General features: G+C 41.6%; 1 protein-coding gene across 3 annotated transcripts in view; it reads left to right on the top strand.

The window, feature by feature from the left end:
• Positions 1-19,912, top strand: part of KEL (Kell metallo-endopeptidase (Kell blood group)) — a 54,671-nt gene that overhangs the window by 25,596 nt on the left and 9,163 nt on the right. For all 3 annotated transcript variants that reach the window (XM_089488881.1, XM_089488882.1, XM_089488883.1), the window contains exons 7-16: positions 452-517; positions 3,530-3,718; positions 6,216-6,361; positions 7,643-7,772; positions 8,174-8,284; positions 10,916-11,014; positions 11,627-11,704; positions 13,248-13,351; positions 14,220-14,330; positions 17,849-17,916. In XM_089488881.1, the coding sequence (XP_089345007.1) occupies positions 452-517; positions 3,530-3,718; positions 6,216-6,361; positions 7,643-7,772; positions 8,174-8,284; positions 10,916-11,014; positions 11,627-11,704; positions 13,248-13,351; positions 14,220-14,330; positions 17,849-17,916 (1,102 nt within the window). The remainder of the gene's footprint in view (positions 1-451; positions 518-3,529; positions 3,719-6,215; positions 6,362-7,642; positions 7,773-8,173; positions 8,285-10,915; positions 11,015-11,626; positions 11,705-13,247; positions 13,352-14,219; positions 14,331-17,848; positions 17,917-19,912) is intronic.

Genomic DNA, 19,912 nt, shown 5'->3' with positions numbered 1-19,912 from the left:
CTTTACACCTTCTAATTTGAGAAGAGTGTTAGGAACACATTCCAGAAGCAAGCAAGGTCAAAACAAAGTAGGTGTACGTCTTAGCAAATTGGACTTTATCCCACCAGCTATAGAAGTACAAGTCAATTTTGTGCTTGTGGTCTTAGAACCATGGCCTGGAGTAACAGTTTCCTAGGCTGCAAACCAGAGTGCAGTTCCATGCAACAGCTTTAAAAACTGCCCCTTGGCTTTAAATATCTTCTTATCTCTGATCACTGGTAGAATACAAGTGCCAAAGAAGCTAGCCAGCAGGAGACTCCCAATCTGTAGTATAAAGCTCAGTATTCATTATTATGTGTATTCCCTGTCTGCTTAAGCTGTAGCACTGTTTCTGCACTATATACAAATTCTTTCTTCCAGTTTCTGCTTTCATTTTGCTTCTAATGTTTCATCCTTCTGTCTTCTTTCTCAGATTGATCACCCAGAGTTTGAGTTGCCGCCAGAAACTGACTTTAAGAAAACAACTAAATATTCCCAGGTAGGTTATGAAGATGTAAATAAACTAGTCAGTTGATTTATTGTTTGTCAGTAAGGTGTTTCCACCCCAGCCAGCCTGTAATCCATGGTTGGCATTGTATGGATCTGAGGAACTATTGGCTATTTGTCTGGAGCAAGTTTATACAGTGGACCCTCGCCTTACGCTGGGGATCCGTTTCGGACCCCCTCCCACGTAAGGTGAATTCCACCTATGCTTGAGCCCCATTCACTTGAATGGGGCTCGTGCATGTGGTGGTGTGGCTACGCATGCCATGGGGGCGCGCCCCATGCACCCCATGTGCTCCCATGCGGCTTGAGCACATATGCTCAAAGCTGTGTGTAGTGCTCCCGCGTATAACGCAGGCGCACTGTAACATAAATAATTAGAAACTGCTGTGGATATAGCATAACTTGATTTAAGTAAGGCCTTCGACAAGGTCCCCCATGATATTCTTGCAAACAAGCTAGTGAAAGGCAGGCTAGATAATGCAACTTTTAGGTGGATTTGTAATTGGTTAACCAACCAAACCTAAAGGGTCGTCCTCATCCTGTGGAGAAGTGACTAGTGGGGTGCCACAAGGTTCTGTCCTGTATCTAGTGCTATTCAACATCTTTATCAATAACATGGATGAAGGAATAGAGGGCATGCCTATTAAATTTTCAGATAACACCAAATTAGAAAGAGTAGTTTATACCCCAGAGGACAGGATCAGAATTCAAAAGTGTAGTATCTTACATTTCTCCCTGTTGGGATTCATTTTGTTTGCTTTGGCTCAGTTTTGTAATCTATTGATTACAAAACTGAGCCAAAGCGAACAAAATGCATCCCAACAGGGAGAAATGTAAGATACTACACTTCGGCAGAAAAGAAATGCAATGTACTCATATAGGATGGAGGACACCTGGCTTGATAACAGTCCATGTGAAAAGGATCTAGGAGTCCTAGTACACCACAGGTTGAAATGAGTCAACAGTGTCATTGGTAATGTGATTTTAGGATGCATCAATAGAGGTATTGCTGACCAACTCATTAATAATGAGACCAGACACAGAGAACTGGGTTATAAAATGGGCAATTTTATTTAACTCAACTAATTTAAACTTATTTCTTCGAGAACTGCAAAAAACCAGGGGGGAGAACCTTGTGTAGGAACAGCTGGCGGATGGTCTGCTCCAAGGCCAATTCCCCAGCTTCCAAAGGGCGAAAACACCTGGACCCCAAGGGCAATCCATATTTTGGGTTGCTCTCCGGCTGGCCCGCATCCAGAAGTCCAACCCAAGACTCCCCCACTTAACTCGCCAGACTTAAGTGAGGGTTTATATCTCAAGACAGCCCCAAGGCAAGTCTCTTTCCCTTCACGTTTACTCGCAAGACCTAAACGTGATTTCCAGAGACCTAGCTTCATCCTTTAGGAAGGTGCCGAGGTGATCACTGAAATGTCTATCTCCCCCCGCCTATGTGTGGAAGCTATTTATGACCACACCCATGCCAATTGTCAAAGTCCTCAACCAACAGTGTGGGGTAGGCGAAAAACCCCTGGAAAGGGGAGAAAATTCCTACCCGGCCCCGAGGCGACCAAAATTAATTTTCACACTGATGTCGAGGTGGGAGGGTGGGCCAGCGTTTGAAGCCAAGTGAGAGGAGTTTGGGCAGGGAAGCCTCAAGCAGGCTAAACCCTGCCCACTCCTCTCCCAACAGCCAACAGAGCATGCTGTTTTCTTTTAAAATGCTGGTCTCTACAATGAGAGGCCAGCAAAATCTCCTCCCCAGCCCAAATGGTCAGGGAGAAGCACAGTGTCTAGATTAAATGAAGTAATAGTGCCACTCTATCCTGCTTTGATCAAGCCTCACCTGGAATACTGTGTCCAGTTCTGGGCAGTACAATTTGAAAAGGATTATGTGAAGCTGAAATGTCCAGAGGAAGCTGACTAAATGGGTGGAAGGTCTGGAAACCATGCCCTATGAGGAGCAATTTAGGGAGCTAGGTATGTTTAGTCTGGAGAATATAAGATTAAGAGGTCATATCATAACCCTGTTTAAATATGTGAAGGGATGTCATGTGGAGGATGAAACAAGCTTGTTTTCTGCAGCTCTATTCTCTGGAGCTGCAGAAAAGAAGTGTGATCCATACTCAATATGACATCTCTTCAAATATTTAAACATGGCTGTCATATCACCTCTTCACCTTCTCTTCTCCAGGCTAAACATACCCAGCTCCCTAAGCCTCCTGGAGCAATGGATTCAAACTACAGGAAAAGTGGTTCCCCCTCAACATTAGGAAAAACCTCCTGACAGTGAGCACTGTTAGACAGTGGAATATGCTATCACAAAGTGTGGAAGTTTTTAAACAGAGGATGGATGGCCATCTGTAACAGGGAGTGCTTTGATGGTGTATTCCTGCATTGCAGAATGGAGTTGGAATGGATAGCCCTTGTGGTCTCTTCCAAATGTATGATTCTATTCTATGAAATCAAGTGATATGCAAACTGATCTTGTGTTTCTGGGCTTCTAATCTGGAAGAATCAGGAAGACCAACAATGGTTCATAGTGACAAAGCAAGCCAAAGGTAGCAGCTTTATCAGTTTGGATGGAAATACATTGTCCCTGTGTATCACCAGACCATTACTGAAATACCATCCTTTTGTAGCTTGTGGCCATCTGCTGTAATAGTACTTAAATGCAGGCAAAGACAGAACAGCTTACCCTAGGACAAGTTATCACAATTGTACAGAAAGAAAGATTCAAAGGTTCCAGTGTCAGAATCCTGTTTAAAGACCATTATGCTCCAAATGCTTGTACTGATTTAAATGAACATAGTTGAAGGAGCCTACTTTATGTGGAAAAGTGCTAGACCTTAACTATTGTTGAACTTTGAGGCAAATGTTGAGCAAGTACATATGGATGGACAAAGAAATGGACAGAGAGGGCTGTGGAATGCCTTTTTAAAATATATGCTTTTGTCTGATGTAAATTATAGCTCAGAACAAATTCAAAGTGGGTTTTGTTTTACAGGTTCTACGCTCATACTACTCATACCTCATGAAACTAGGACTACTTATGGGAGGCAATAGAGAGATTACTTCCACCTATATTTCCTTGGCATTTTCCTTTATCTCTAACCTCCAGAAGACAGTTACCCCGCTGAAAAAACGACGGGAAAAAAGGATGCTCTTTTACTTCACCACAATCAAGGAGCTGCAGGTGCGTATAGGTCTCCAGAAAAGTAACTGTGGAGAGAAAAACCTGCAATGACAAAATCCAGCGTACATGGAGATCTGATGAAAGTGGCTCTTCAATATGAAGAGGAAAGAACTCACACCACTTTCCTAGGATGTTTCTTCCTGCACCTTCATTACTAAACTCCTTTTGGACCCAGGATGTTTTTTCTCAAACATCAGGCTAAAATCTGTGTTCTAATTGGTTCTTCTGAAAAATATATTACAGAACAGAACTTGGAAGGAACATGTCATCATAATGAGTTACGGCCCTTATAGACAGGTCAAATTAAAGCTGCTTCAGGTCACTTTGGAGGTATGCTGTTTAAATGACACATGCATCTTAAGAGGCCAGAAGCTGTGGCAAAGCCGCACTCCAGTCCTTAGGACTGGAGTGTGGCTTTGGCGTGGCCTCTGGCCTCTTAGGACTCATGCAGCATTTAAACAGCATACCTCCATTTAAACAGCACACCTCCAAAGTGACCTAAATCATCTTTATTTTGGCCTGTCTGTATGGGATCCTACTTTAGAAACTACTGTATAAACTCCACTATAAATTGACCTCATGTATTAGTAAAGGGCAAGTTTCAGGGTCAACATTGTGGATTTCAATATGACCCATAGATAAGTCGAGGGTAAAACTTAGGGGCATGTAAGAAAGAATGTAAAGGATGAGACCAAGGAAATGATGCCAAAGAACTTACAAAATTCCAGCAGACATAAATGTTTGTGCTCACCCTTAAGGGTGGATGGATAAGGAGGAAACTACCAGCACCATTTTCCTGCTAGAAAGAAAGACCAGAAGCTGAGCTGTGGCAAAGAGTGTAGAGGAAGTCAGTACTTCTTTTAGTGCCTCCCTGGATGGACTAAGCTCTTGCCATTTATCACTCTACTCAGAGAAGGCAATGGTTCCTTTTTTGATAAGAGTTAAAGTTGACCCAGGGTTTTTTTGATCACCTTTTTGATTAAAATTTCTAGACTTATACATGAGCATATATAATAGTTCTTTTTTGCACTGACAAGCTGGAAAATTGTAACTTTTTTTTTGCCTGTAATGGCCAGGCACGTAATTCACTATTTTGCAGTTTTTGTTTTTGCATTAATATGTTGGGCAACACCAATGTAGGACTAAATTAGAAAATCAAACATCAAAATGCAGTTCAGATGTTATGGCCACTTAAATAATAATTGTTCTTCAAAAAGTGCTCTTTTAAAGTAAATTGTTTTACCTGGTCTTAGGTTAATTGATTTGTTTCTGAATAGTATTTCTTGAGTCAAAAGAAAAACTGACACTGGATACTTGTCTAACAATGAACAACTGCCAATAAACTATGAAAGTTAAAATGTCTAAATTCAAAAAGTTATTGTTGTTCCAATAAGAATATTGGAAAATAATAATAATAACCAGACTTTTTTTAAAGCCACCATTCTAGCCATATTCAAAACATTCCCCTAATGTGGAGCTGCCTTGAATCCCATTATGGGAGAAAAGTGGGATGTAAATCCAATTAACAAACAAGCAAGCAAACAAATGTGTGGTTCTGGATATGGAACCCTTCTGCACATATGACACAATTTTCACTTGTGCAGGAAGACATGAAAAATGAATAACTAAAGTTATGTATTCCATGCTTCCTATAACATCTAACAACTTTACTTTAAACAGCAGATTTCAGGGCTACAAATCTGGCCTAATAGTTTAACTATACTGCCTCCCCCTCCATCCCCTAATTTTGGAACACCTGTTTTGATTAAGAATAGGGTCACCATAAACTGGATACAAATTGAAGGCACACAACAACAAATTTCAATTAAGAACACTGTGACAATTTCATTGATGTGAATAAAAGCACTGCCCAGCTATGCATTTTTGTGGTTTTTATCATAGACCAACCTTAGTTTCTCTTACACCATGGCTTTGGCTAGTTGGGTCTATTATTCTATGTCCACTTACACAAGAGTAAGTCTCATTGGATTTAATGGGGCTTTCTTTCATGTAATCATGGCCACAGGATCAGGTTATTAGTGTGGCATCCCATTGCTGTGAATGATCATCCTTTACCCACTCATTCTCTGTACTATCCCTTCACCAGTGGAGTTTATCAGACAAGGGAAATTGGAAGTATAAACCCATGGCAATCCGAATGCAATCATGGGGTTTCACATTATTGCATGACAGACTACCATACACAAATTCAGGCAATGGCATGCTATTTTTGGCCAATGGGAAGCCAGTTTGAACGCAATTCGCATTCACGTAAATTCGCTAAACTAGCAAATTCACGTAAATGCGTTCTGGCCCCACTTTCTTTTCTTTCAGGTGTGATAAAGTCCTATGTCTCAGCAATTGTGCTTGAACTCCCCACTCACCTTGATGAAAGGAATGTAAAAAGACATATGAGGATGCTTCCTTCTGGTCCCAGTGGGACATTTCGTAATTGTCATTCTCGCTTATCATGTCACCATTTTATTCTTCACTTTAGGAAAAAGCTCCTGCTATTGATTGGCTATCATGCCTCCGAGCAGCTTTCCACCCTGTGAAGCTGAACATGTCTCAGCGAGTTGCTGTACATGACATGGATTATTTGCAAGGGATGTCACAACTGATTGCAGAATGGCAGAAGAAGAGGTAAGCAGCACCAATATTGTACTGTAACCTTTGCATCCTGCAAGAGCAAGGGCTAGGTATGTTGATTTCCATAGAAACTATATATGAAGGAGGAGGACAGAGGCTAGATAAGAAAAGTACCATCAACAGGCCTCCCCAGTATTACAAGAACAAATCAAGTAGGTACAAAATAGGTACTAAATGTTTCTGTATCCCCATCACTTTTCTTTTGACATCACCCCCTCTCATTTTTGTCAATAGTTATATAAAGGTACAGACAATTAAATCACAACCATTATATGACATCAATTTTCAGAGTTTTGGTGTTGGACTATGATTCTCGAAGCCAGGATTCAATTCCCAGCTTGGTCATAAAACCCACTGAATGACCTTGGGGACATTGCATGCTCTCAGCCTCAGGGGAAGGCAATGACAAATGTCTTCTCAACAAATCTTGCCATGATAGGTTCACCTTAAGATCACCATAAATCAGGAATGACTTACAGACCATGTTAATCTGTGTACTGAAAAAACTCACCCAGGGTCAGGGGTTTTCCCAGTAGACAATGATCACTAATTAAACAGACACTAATCCTCTTTTCATATCCTCCTACCCTGAGGCCTTGCCATCAACAACAGAACAATACACAAATTTACATGGAAAGCACTCCTCCCTACACAGGCTTGCGCTCTCTCTCTCTCTCTCTCTCTCTCTCTCTCTCTATATATATATATATATATATATACACACACACATACATATACACATACACTTCACTGTCTTCCATGCCAGCATTCTCTGAAGATGCCAGCCACAGATGCTGGCAAAACATCAGGAATAACCTCTTCTAGAACATGGCCACATAGCCCGAAAAACCCACAAAAAACTATGGATGCTGGCCATGAAAGCCTTCGACTTCACATCTCTGCTTTGTGCTTCTTTTCCTTCAGAAGTAACTCGCAGAGGGATTTATCTATGCCATGAATTTTGAATACACATCTTTTTACATCCTGTATTGAAGCCTTCCCCTCCAGAAAACTGTTGATGACATGAAGGGAATCCTTGTTTGGCATACTTGAAAAATATCAAGGGCAGATATGGAGACACACATCATTAGGGTTTTCATTCACTTTATTGGGACAATAGCTTACTTTGGATATAGGTTATTAAAGACAGGAACTCTTAATTAAGTATATAAGATCCAATATTACTTTTGTTGTTACAATTTGAATCAAATATTTTGGAACAACTGAAATATTCTCTAGGAAATTATATATTTTTATCTCTCTCTCTTTTTAAAGGGACGTATTACAGATCTACATGATACTCTGCCTGGTTGGAAATCTCTCCCCAGCCTTGAACAGACAATTCCAAGAAGCTCATCAGAATCTGACAGACATGCTGTATAGTGGAACCATAGAATCACAAATGGTGAACTTGCCTCCCTTTGCAACCCTTTATTTTTGTGCTAGTAATAATTAACAGTGAGCTGGAAGTTCCATTTTCAAGGAACTCTCAGAAATCATTCCAAGGGAGGCATGGAGAGAGGTTTGATGACGTCTTGTGGGGTCACTGGTGGGAGAGTCCAAACTCTATTTTAGAAAAGAAAATGGGAAAAACACTGCCACTACTGCTTATCCTAATAAAGACTACTCTTTGCTATCACCAGTCAGATGCTCTTCATTAACTATAATTTTCTCAGTACAGACATTTCCATGTTTTGGTTGTGACAGCAGGAGCAGCAGTGTAGCTCTCATTATTTTTTTATATTTCAGGAAGACCTCCCAGTAAATTTTTCCCTAGTGAGAACTTTTGTTTTCTTTCTTTTGAAGGTAAGATCTGAGCGCTGGAGAAAATGCCTCAGTGAGACCAGCACATTTTTTGGTCCTGTACTTGGGAAGATGGTTGTACAGGAGATTTTCCCTCAGAACTCCAAGGATCTCGTAGGTATTCAATAATATTAGACTCCGACTCCCTCTTCACTATCCTCTTGCCTTCTCAGTTAGTCCTGTTAAATATGATCTGTCCCATGCCTACTTCTTATGATTACCTCATCTAGTTGAGGAAATTCCACCAGAACTAAGAAGAGGAGATACAACTGCAGAGTAAAGGAGTACAAGTTCCCATGAATATCAAATACATCAATTAATACATATTTCCACAATTGATGCATTTTCTCCTCCCTCAATTTCCTCAGAGGAAGATCTTTCAGCAGTCAAACTTGTAAATTAAACCTTTGCTTACCTTGTCATGAGCAGTCACAAAGCAAAGCATGCCAAATGGTAGATACATAGGTGAGGAAAATTATGTATTGTGATAAGCAAGGTGTATTTCACCACTTGGAGGTGCACCTGATCTTAAAAAGTGATAAACATATCTTTAGAAGAAAAGGCAGAAGTGATCAACACCTACTTTGTTTCAGTTTTCTCCCAAAAGAAAAACAGTGATCTATTTGGTGAAAATAGAACAAATGATGCAGTAAGAGGACTTCAGCCCAGAATAAGTAAAAAGGTAGTACAGGAATAGCTAGGTACTTTAAATGAATTCAAGTTTATAGGGCCTGATGAACTACATCCAAGGATATTAAAGGAATTTGCACATTTAATCTCAGAGCCTCTGTCGATAATATGTGAGAATTTTTGGAGAACAGGAAAGATTTTAGGAGACTAGAGGAGGGTGGATATTGCCATCATCTTCAAAGTGGCAGGAGAAAGAAGGATCGGAGCAATGACCAACCAGTCAATTTCACATCACTACCAGAAAAGGTTATGAACAGATTACTAAACAGAACATTTAGAAAGGAATGCTGTGATTGTTATGAGTCAGCATGGATTTGTCAAAAACATATTATGCCAGACCAATCACATATCCTTTCTGATAGAGTTACAAGCTTAGTAGATCAGGAGAATGCTGTGGATGTAGTTTATCTTGATTTCAATAAGGCTTTTGACAAGGTCTCCCATGATATTCTTGCAGACAATGCGGTAAAATGTAGGCTAGACACTGCTATTGTTAAGCAGATTTGTAACTAGGCTGATGGAGTGAACTCAGAGTACTCACCAGTGGTGGCTCTTAATCTTTGAAAGAGGTGACAAGTAGAGTGTCACAGGATACTGTCCTAGGCAAAGTGTTGTTGAATATCTTTATAGACTCATAGAATCATAGAGTTGGAAGAGACCACAAGGGCCGTCCAGTCCAACCCCATTCTGCCATGCAGGAACTCACAAGCAAAGCACCCTGCCATCCAGCCTCTATTTAAAGACCTCAAAAGAAGGAGACTCCACTACACTCTGAGGGAGTTTGTTCCACTGTCGAACAGACCTTACTGTCAGGAAGTTCCTCCTAATGTTGAGGTGGAATCTCTTTTCCTGCAGTTTTCATCCATTGTTCCAGGTCCTATAGATTGATTTGGGTGAAGGAACAAGGGGGGCATAATAATCAAATTTGGAGATGATACCAGTCTAGGAGGGGTAGTGAATACTCTAGAAGACAGGATCACAATTCAAAATGATATTGATAATGTGAAGAGCTGGGGCAAAACTAACAAAATTAATTTCAACAAGGATAAATGTAAGCTACTACATTTAGTCAAGAAAAATGAAATATATGAATATAGGGTGGGTGGCATCTGTCTTGACAGCCGTGTAAGCAAAAAGGATATAGAAGTCTTTAATCATGTGCTAAACATGAGTCAGCAGCGTGATTGCCAAAAAAGCCACTACAATTCTCAGCTCTATCAACAGAAGTATAGTGTTTAGATCATTGGAATGGTACCATTCTATTTGCTTTGGTCAGACATCACTTGGAATACTGTGGCCAATTCTCAGCACCACAATTCAAGACATATTTTGAAAAACTAGAATTGTTCTGAGGCAGACAAAAGTTTTGAAAGCCATGCTCTATGAGGAACAGTTCAGGGGGCTGGGGTTTTAGCCTAGAAGACAAAAAATTGAGACGTGATAAGATGTTGTCTATGTTTTTCTCTTTTCCCTCTTCATTTCTACCCTTTCTAACTGAGTTTCTCCAATCTCTCCAGTTTTCTAGATGCTTTGCCTAGGTATCATAAGTGGCTTCCTTGCCACATTTTCTGTTTTTAACTCATTACATATATGCAAACTCAGACCTGTAATCAGTGTTAAGTTTCATGTGATAAATGGAGCTAGAAACTAGTTTACATTTGGATTGTTTCCCTAAACTACATTTAAGACTAAGCACAACTTGTTCAGCTTTGCATATAATGACAAATCATAATTTGGAGAAAAAAATGACTATCAGTCTCATGTGACTTGGAGCAGGAAAGAGGAGGCGGTAGTTCATGAGCTCAGTGCTTAATTGTACAATGCTAAAACAAGGAGGGGAATCATGTAAACCTCCAGATTCTGTTGGACTCTAACTCCCAGCAGCCCTACCCAGCATTGTCAATGGTGAGGAATAGAGGGATTGCAATCAAACAACATCTGGAGAGCCACGCAACTCTCACCCCATGCTAAACTATAGTTGAATATTACATGCAAGTATACCCAGTGTGCTTCCTTAATTCTGGGATCTCTTTCCCCTTTCCCCTTCTGGGCCAGGCTGAACTGATATTTGCTGAGATCCGAGATGCCATCCACAGCCATCTGGATCATGTGGAGTGGATGGGCTACCAATCTCGCCAACAGGCCAAGGAAAAGGTATGTATGTGTGATTGTCATGACTAAAGATGTGGGAATGAGAGGGTATATCAGAAAATGGAAAGCATGTTCTCCAGCTCAGGATCTTCAGGATGAGTGGGCATGGCAGGAAATGGCAAGAACAAACAAAAGACATGGCCTTACCAACTAGTCAAGAACAAAAAGTCAGATTCCTTGTATCTATGTTAGGTCTCATGAGCCCAAAGTTTTCATACTCTGCTGATCACAAAAGTTTATGTTACAGCCTCCTTTCCCTTTGTTCTATGTAGAGGGCTCTGAGATTAAGGCCATGCAGTCCCAGATAATTCATCAGGCTAAATCCCAGCCATTGACGCCAAGGTTCTTAGTCCAAGCCCTACAAGCCTTGACACTGGTCTGCAATAATAGAGACCATATATTACTCACTTTTACAAAGTAGTAAGTGAGGTATATGTAAACATATAGGCCACACTCTCTGAGTAATATCATCATATTATGTCCGGACCTTATGAGGGAAGTGCTTATTCACGTACTCAGTTCAGTTATCCCAGATGACATGTGTAACTTTATGGGTTTCAGAGGGTATTCAACACAGTAAAAATAAAATACATATTTTGTCTCAATTATTTTTAGATATATAATCTCCGGGTGGAGATTGGCTACCCAGAGAAAATCTTCCAGACAGATGAAGTAGATGATGAGTATCAAGAGGTAGGCACTTATGCTTGGACCTTAGCTTGTCTACTGAGCGATGGCTTTTATGGTATAGGAAACTCCCCTCTCCTAGTGACATTGGAATCCAGTGTCCACCCATGTGATCACTTGTGTTATATTACTTGATATTTGTAAGGTACAATTGCCAACCACCTTAATCTTTATTTAATTCATCCCACAATTTGAGATAGTGTTCAAATGTATTTAAGTATTTAAATGAGAATGGAGCATTTGCACACTCCATGCTCTCCCAGTGCCATATTGGGTGTGCACACATTCAGATGGCGCATGTGCCAATGATGTACCTTGTGCTCTGCATCCAAATGGCGTGGCGCACAAAAGATGTCACCGCACCGCTCCAGGATGCTAATGGCACCTTGGCAACAGTGCACAAAGGAGCTGCATTTTGCAGCTCCTTTTTGGAGTAGACCATTGTTGTGCCTGTGCGATTGCTGTGGCAATGATCTGGGAGAGAAAGGGGTGGCCTCTGGCCACCCCTTTCTTCTCATCTGTATAGCCCCATAGATGTGTTAGTCTGTAAGATCAGTATGGAAAGTGATTTTGTAGCACCTTTGAGACTAATTGAAATAGAGAAGTTGGTAGCATGAGCTTTCATAGACTTCAGGCCTACTTCCTCAGATGCATGAGAAGATGAAGGAAAAGCCCCTTCAGTTCAGACCGGTCTTGAAAAATGAAAGAATCAACAGCACAACTGGCTTTGCCTAACTATCTTTCCTAAAAGATATTACTACGAACTTTACAAAAAGGTAGTAATATCTGAGGCTTCATTCCCACTACCTTTTAAACTGGATCGTGAATCGGTGTGAACCAGTTCAAACGACGCTGGTTCCCACTTAATCCACTGAAGCAATTCTGAGGGGGGGGGGGTGTGCTAGACCCATTTAACCCACGATCTTTTGACACTGATTTTTTTCTACTTCTTTTTTGATGAATTGATTCTGTGCAAGTGTGAACCACATGTGGATCAGAATCGATTTAAATTTGCCCTTCATCTGGCTGGAGCGGGTCCATTTTGAATTGATTCATGCCTGCATGTGAACCACAAGTGGATTATTTTGGAGGGGGGAAATGCAATCAGGGCAAATGTAGTGGGAACAATGCTCCGCTGTTGAATCAATCCATCGATTTGGATCACACAGCGATTTATCTGTAAGTGGAAATGGGGCCCGAGCCAATTACACTACCTAATGGAGACATTGCAGGGTATTTGACTGGAAAGCCAACCATCCACCTGAGGTGATCTGCACATCGGGATGACAGTCATCTGGATACAGGGTGTCCAACTGTAGGTATCTTTAGAAAATATTCATGTTTAAAGTCCAGCTGGTTGCTTTCTACACCGACACATACAATTATTTAAGAGTTATTGTGGAATCTTTAGGCAGAAACAGAGCTTGAGGTCAATCCACTGAGATATCAAAGAAAAATGTGTTCACTGGCAATGCCAAGATAATATTTTTAGGAATCTCAGTCATTTCTTTCCCCCACCTTTAATCTCACTATACGATTCTTCCCTCAGCTGGAAATTTATGAAGATAACTTTTTCCATAATGTGGTTGCCTGCCTGAAGTCTCTGAGGAAGAGGTTCTCGCTGAAACTTGGCAATTCCCATCTGCAGGATAAGTATGTTTATCTTTTGGGATGAAGCATATAATATGTTAATGCAAAATAGACTATGGTGTTACAAATGAATTTTGCCCATTCCGTTCTGTTATTATTCCATAGCGGTGCTCTGCTCAACTATTTCATTGAACGCGCCTTCCAGTTTTACTTGGAGAATGTCTAAAATTTATTACCACAGTGGCATACCATTGTTTGTTACAGCTTTCAGTCTGCATCTTTTTTCTTCTTAACATAATACAAGTGAACAATGTATATAGATTGGACATATTTCAATATGGGTCAAAATTTATTTTTGCTCTGTGATTGAACCAATACACAGTTTGCACTAGTGTGCAACAGTAAGCTTCAAATTTAAATTCAAAACACTGAAAACTAGCACAGTTCATGTGCTACAGTCTGAACAAGGTTCAGAAATTTTTTAAAAATGGAAGGCAGTCAGATAGCTAATGCATTGCTGCCACTGCAGAAATAAAAAAGGTAATTAAAAAGTCTGAAAGCTATGAAGAAATTTGCATAGAGAGAATTTTGCTTGGACATCATTTGACTATTTTGCACTTTGTGACTTGCAGTTGCATGTAAGAACTAAGTCCACTGGGGAAGAAATAGCTTGCATTTTGGAGTAACTTCAAAGCAGACAAAGGTCTTTGTGATGTTACATTATTCACACATGCAACTTAATTTTATACTTCAGTTATCATTTGACAAACATGAGTTGATGGGCCAGTACTTAGCATTATGCAAACCATTATGTAGGTAACATAGAGATAGAGAACCACTGAGTAGGCTAAGAGAAGAGAGAGATGGAATAAAAATGTTGATTCAAATAATTCCTCTCATTGCTATTGTCTTTGAAAATTGTTATTTTCAGCTGGGAAGTGGCCCCTTGGTCTGTACATTCATACTATTCCTTGAGACGTCATGCTGTTGTTTTTCCTGCTGGTATGTTCCGCAGCCCTTTCTTCCATACTGAATTTCCCAGGTAAGGAAGATAGAGCAAATCTTACACATTTATTACCTATTCATGAAACTGTATCAGAAAGAGGTTTACAGAAATTACCAAAGAGATGTTTGAGCAAACCAGACCTGTTTGGTCCAAGATTCTGTTCACACAGGCTCCACCCACACTGCAGACATAATCAAGTTTGACGCTGCTTTAACAGTCATGGATCAATGCTGTGGCATTCTGGGAACTGTAGTTTTGTGAGATATTTAGCCTTCCCTGTCAGAGAGCTCTAGTGTCACAAGATAATACTACAAATCCCAGGATTCCATAGCATTGAGCCATGTCAGTTAAAGTTGCATCAAATTGGATTATTTCTGCAGTGCGGATGCTGCCACAGTGGCCAATGGGGTTCTATGGAATGCCAGCCAACAGGAAACTGGTGCATCAACTGCAGTATCCATATAATGCACCACAGAAACAGACAGACAGAGAGGAGAGGCAGAAGGGGAAGAGAGGAGAGGAAACTGGCTACATGTAACTGTCACTCTCACAACTGCCCCGGCAGTAACATTTCACACTGGCGCGTTTGCACTATTGACAGCTCATTGATGGGTTTCTCCATCAATGAAAAGGGACACACTGACTGTGGTTGGGGGACCATTGTTGGGGTAGGTGTTGTCATGGAGTAAGTGTCACCAAACCCACTTTTTTCCAGATGTAATTCCTGTTCAAAAATCATGTGTACAGTGGACCCTTGTTATACGCTGGGGTTTGGTTCCAAGATCCCCCGTGTATAACAAAATCCGTGTATGCTCAAGTCCCGTTACATATAATGACATAGCAAAATGGTGTCCCTTATAAAAATGGAAAATCTAGGTAAATTTATACTTTTTTGGAACATTTTCAAACCATGTATGCTTAAATCCGTGTATTAGAAATCCGTGTATAAGAAGGGCCGACTGTAGTAATGTCCTGTAGTGGTGGTGGTGGTGGTGTGCCTCCAAGTAGTTTCCAATCAAGGGTAACCCTAAATGAAACCTATCATAGAGTTTTCTTGGCAGGTTGCCTCAGAGGAGGTTTGCCATGGCCATCTTCTGAAGCTGAGAGAGTGTGACTTACCTGAGGTCACACAGTGGGTTTCCATGACTGAGGTGCCTGCTCCCCAGAGTCCTAGTCCAACAATCAAACAACTACCCCACATTGGCTGTAGTAATTTACTACTACTACCACCCTAAGATCCTTTTTTATCAGTTGCTGCCTGTTCAGGTTCCACAAGTGATGATAGGACTTTTTTAGTCCAACATGCCTTAGCTTTTGTTTGTGTATGTTGATTTTCATTTGTCATTTTACTGCCCATTATCCCAGTCTGAGATTTTTTTTTTTTTTTTGGAGCTCTTCACAATCAATGTTCATCCTCACCATCCCAAATAATTTAGTCATCTACAATCATGTCTACCTCTTCAGTGTTAACTCCAGATTCTTTGTGAACACATTAAAAAACAATTCAAAGATATAGCCATGTTAGTCTGTAGAATCAATATGTAGGGAGATCTTGTAGCATCTTTGAGACTAAGGCTCTGTTCAGACCAGCCATTAAGGCCAGCCTGGGGGTGGATTTGGGGCATCACATGCACATGATGCTTGTTGTGATTCCTTGAGTTTGGCATCCCTGTCCTGTGGGTCTGAGCAGATGTAATTGTATCAGAGGGCTTGGCTGTAGACTATGGCTCTAGAGGTGTGTTCAGGGTGGTAACTGGAGGCATGTAAGTACATGTAGCAATCAGTTGGTTTGCAATATAGTGTGGTGCTTAGATGTTCATTTTGTACCTGTACTGTGGTGTCCAGAAAGTAAACCTGTTCTGTAGATAGTTCCAGACTGAGGTTCATGGTGGGGTGTAAGTTGTTGAAACTAGTGGAATGTCTTGAGTGAGTCTTCTCCATGAGTCCAAATTATGAAGTTGTCATCAATGTACCAAAAGTAGAGGAGTGGTTTATGGGTGGAGAAGTTAAGGAAGTGTTGTTCTAGGTCAGCCATGCAGATATTAGCATGTTGTGCCCTGCACAAGCCCATGCAGTACTATTAACTTGAAAGTATATGTTGTTGCCGAACGTGAAGTAATTGTGTGTGAGAGCAAACTGGCAGACTTTGATGGCTAGATCTGATAAGTTCCCATCTGGAATGATGTTCCTGATGGCTTGTAGTCCATCTTTGTGGAGGATATTGATGTACAGGAATTCCACATCCATAGTGGCTAAGATGGTGCTTCCTGGAACAGGGACGTAGCTAGGATTTTAGGAAGGGGGGTCCAGACTAAGTGCCACCATTATAATGGGGCTTGGGTGCAGTGGCGCAGCAGCACACACCATTCATTTTTCTAATGGAAGGGGGGGGTCCGGACCCCAAGAACCCCCCCCCCCGGCTACGTCCCTGCCTGGAAGGTTGTGGATTGCCTGTATTTTCTGTAGGAAGTCTGTGGTGTCCTTCACATAACTGGGAGTGTTGGTGGCATATGGTTTAAGGATATTGTCCATATATTTGGAGACACTGACTGTAAGTGCTCCAATGCTGGAGACAATGGGTTATCCAGGGTGGCCCTGTTATGTATTTTGGATAATAATAGAATGTGCCTGGTCGGGGCTCTTGCGGTGTGTCAATAAAGATTTGGTTTTGTGCCTCCGTGAGAAATTCCCTAAGCAGCCTGTATAATTCCTTCCAGTATTCCTCTGTGGGATCATAAGATAGGATTCTGTAAAATGTGGTATTGGAGAGTTGCATCTTCACCTCCTGTAGGCAGATTTGTCCATGGTAACAATAGCTCCTCCTTTGACAGGCTCTTTGATGACAATATTAGGGATGTTCTTGAGGCTGTATATGGCATCTTGTTCCTTCAACTGAGATTCTGTTGTACATTTCTTATTGATTATTTCTGTCTGGGCACAGAGGCAGAAACATTCTTTGTAAAAGTCTAGTTCCATGCGCCAGCCATTAGGAGGAGTTCTTTTTATGAATCTGAGATATATTACTGTAGTTTCTACTGCTGCATTGAGGAGACAGATGTGATCCTTGTGTGTTGTTGTTCTGACTGGTGTTATGGTACTTAAAGTATGGTTTGGCCTCTAGATTGCAGCAGAAGTGTATCATGTGTGTGGGTTTGAAGGATAAGCCCATTGACAAAACAGACTTCCCTGCTTGACTCAGGTTGTGGCTAGGTAGATTCATAATTTTGCTGTCTGAAATCATGGCACTCCTGCTCTTGGTTGTGGAATCTCTCAGTGGCAAGGCAAATTTATTCTCCTTCTTTTTCATCAGAAAAGATAAATTAACCCTATGGATACTTCTCCTGGTTAAAAAACAGTGTTCTTACTCTAGATCCCTGAGAAAACCCATCTTTGAGAAAACTGACCACTTCCCTCTACTCTGTGCTTCCTGTTCTTTAACCAGTTTTTGGTCCATAAAAGGTTGTTTCCTCTGATCTCATGACTAGAAATCTGTGATCATCCATCCATATATAGCCAATTGGAGTTTCTAAGGTTTTATTTTGTGTGTTTTGCAGTGCTGTGAACTTTGGAGCCATGGGATTTTTCATGGCACATGAGCTGCTTCATTCCTTCTATGATTATGGTATGTACTGTGAAGCACTGTGGGTCATCGGGTGGGTCTTTGGCTATATGTACCTTTGATGTCATAGTTCTGTAAGGCCAGATCTATTCATTACTAATTGCCAGCTCCATTGAAATCTCAGCCATAGGAGTTTATCACACAGAAGGAATTTTTCTTAATTTCGAATGAAAAGAAAGTGGGGCCAGAATGCATTCACGTGAATTTGCTAGTTCAGCGATTTAACATGAATTCAAATTGTGTTCGGACTGACTTCCCATTACCCGAAATTGCATGTGGTAGTCTATCACGCAATGACATTAAACCCCATGATTGCGTTCAGATTGCCATTAATTATATTTCCAACTTCCCTTGTCTGATAAACTCCATAGTTCGGATTGCCATTGGATTATACTTCCAACTTCCCTTGTCTGATTAACTCCATAGTTTCTTATCTACAAAGCAGCATCAGAAGGGAGTAGTTTTCAATGGTAGGAAATGTCAGGGAGGGAAAAGATGTTGCCCAGACAGGGTGACCAGACCTCCTCCTTTTCCAGGACAAGCCCTACATTTTCGACCTTCTGTCTAGGGGGAATTTCAAAATGTCCTCCATTTTGAGCATGACTTAGAAGCATGACTTAACTTTTATATTAATGTTTGTAGCTCAACCCATCCAACCTCCTTCCTGCCAGCTAGGCAGCCTCTGCCATGCCAGAGGTGGGCTAGTACTGCTGCCCAATCCATCAACCTTTTCCAGGACTGCTCAGCTAGCTGGAAAGTAACTCAATAGCCCACCCTGGACCCAGAAAAGGAGGAACTGGCATGTCCTTAGTGAGAGCTGCCATTGCCCAGCTAAGCCCCACTGCAATCTTGCTGCTAGTTGAGCAGACCTTTGAGGCCACAGCTCTGTTGAGGCCTCTTCTTCATGGAGACATGATTCCTCCTGCATGCTGGCCCAGTGCTTCTCTGATTTCTGCCCCTTCTTCTGTCTTCAGTGCACAAGTGCCGGTGTCTCCAGGCAAAGGCCTCTCCATGAAGGTGGCAGCTGAGGGTGAGGACTCCACTGTCACCACCGCCTCCTCCTCCTATTCCTGCAGCTGCTCCACTAGGATTGCCACTGTTCCTGCCCTGGTGGGGGAGGAACTGAGCATGCTCCCTGGAGCTATTGGCATCTCATGCATCCAAGCTGGTATGGCATTATGAGCATTGCTGCCACTAATTGCCCAAGCTGGATGAAAAATAGACATACATGCAGGGACGTAGCTAGGATTTTAGGAAGGGGGAGGGGGTCCAGACTAAGTCCCACCATTATAATGGGGCTTGGGTGCGGCAGTGCAGCAGCACACACCATTCATTTTTCTAATGGAAGGAGGGGGTCCAGACCCCAAGAACCCCCCCCCCCTTGGCTACGTCCCTGATACATGGTGCATAGGAGGAGAGGGAAGAGGCCCTGTGTGCCTCCTTAGCTTGCCTGATGGCCCCATGGTTACCACCCCTGGCCCACCTGTCCACCTTGTCCGCCTTTCTGCATTTCTGCTTGTGCACAGGAGGCAGATGAAGAGGCAGAGAATGGAAAGGCATGACTCGAGTTGCATTGGTTGCAACAGCCAGACTCAGGAACATCTCTATACAAGAGATGGCCTCGTTAGGGGGATCCAAGACACCTGAATAATGAGCAATTCTGTCCAAAAAGTGGACTCAAAACACCTCTCAGTGCCACCTATCATGGCCAGTTGCAAGAGATGATGAACATGACCTATGTCTTAAACAAACCATATGGCACAAAGCAAATTAAATGAACAGGACATTCAAAAACACTTTTATAAAATGGAGGAAACGAAGAGGACATACCCTACCCCACCCTCAACATCTCTCTTGTTATCATGTCACAATAATCAGCCCCTTACTTGTACAGAGTGGGCCCAAGGAGATGCCAAATGATGCCTTGGTATGTTTAAGATAGTTAATGATGGAACTTTCTCCTCTCCTCTCCAATTCCTTTCTCCTCTCCTCAAAAATG

Source organism: Sceloporus occidentalis, unplaced genomic scaffold, assembly GCF_023333645.1.
Source record: "Sceloporus occidentalis isolate IW3139 unplaced genomic scaffold, rSceOcc1.0.p SCAF_1, whole genome shotgun sequence".
NCBI classification, from domain to species: domain Eukaryota; kingdom Metazoa; phylum Chordata; class Lepidosauria; order Squamata; family Phrynosomatidae; genus Sceloporus; species Sceloporus occidentalis.
The sequence above is the reverse complement of the archived record's forward strand: the minus strand, read 5'-3'. Positions and strand labels throughout refer to the sequence as shown.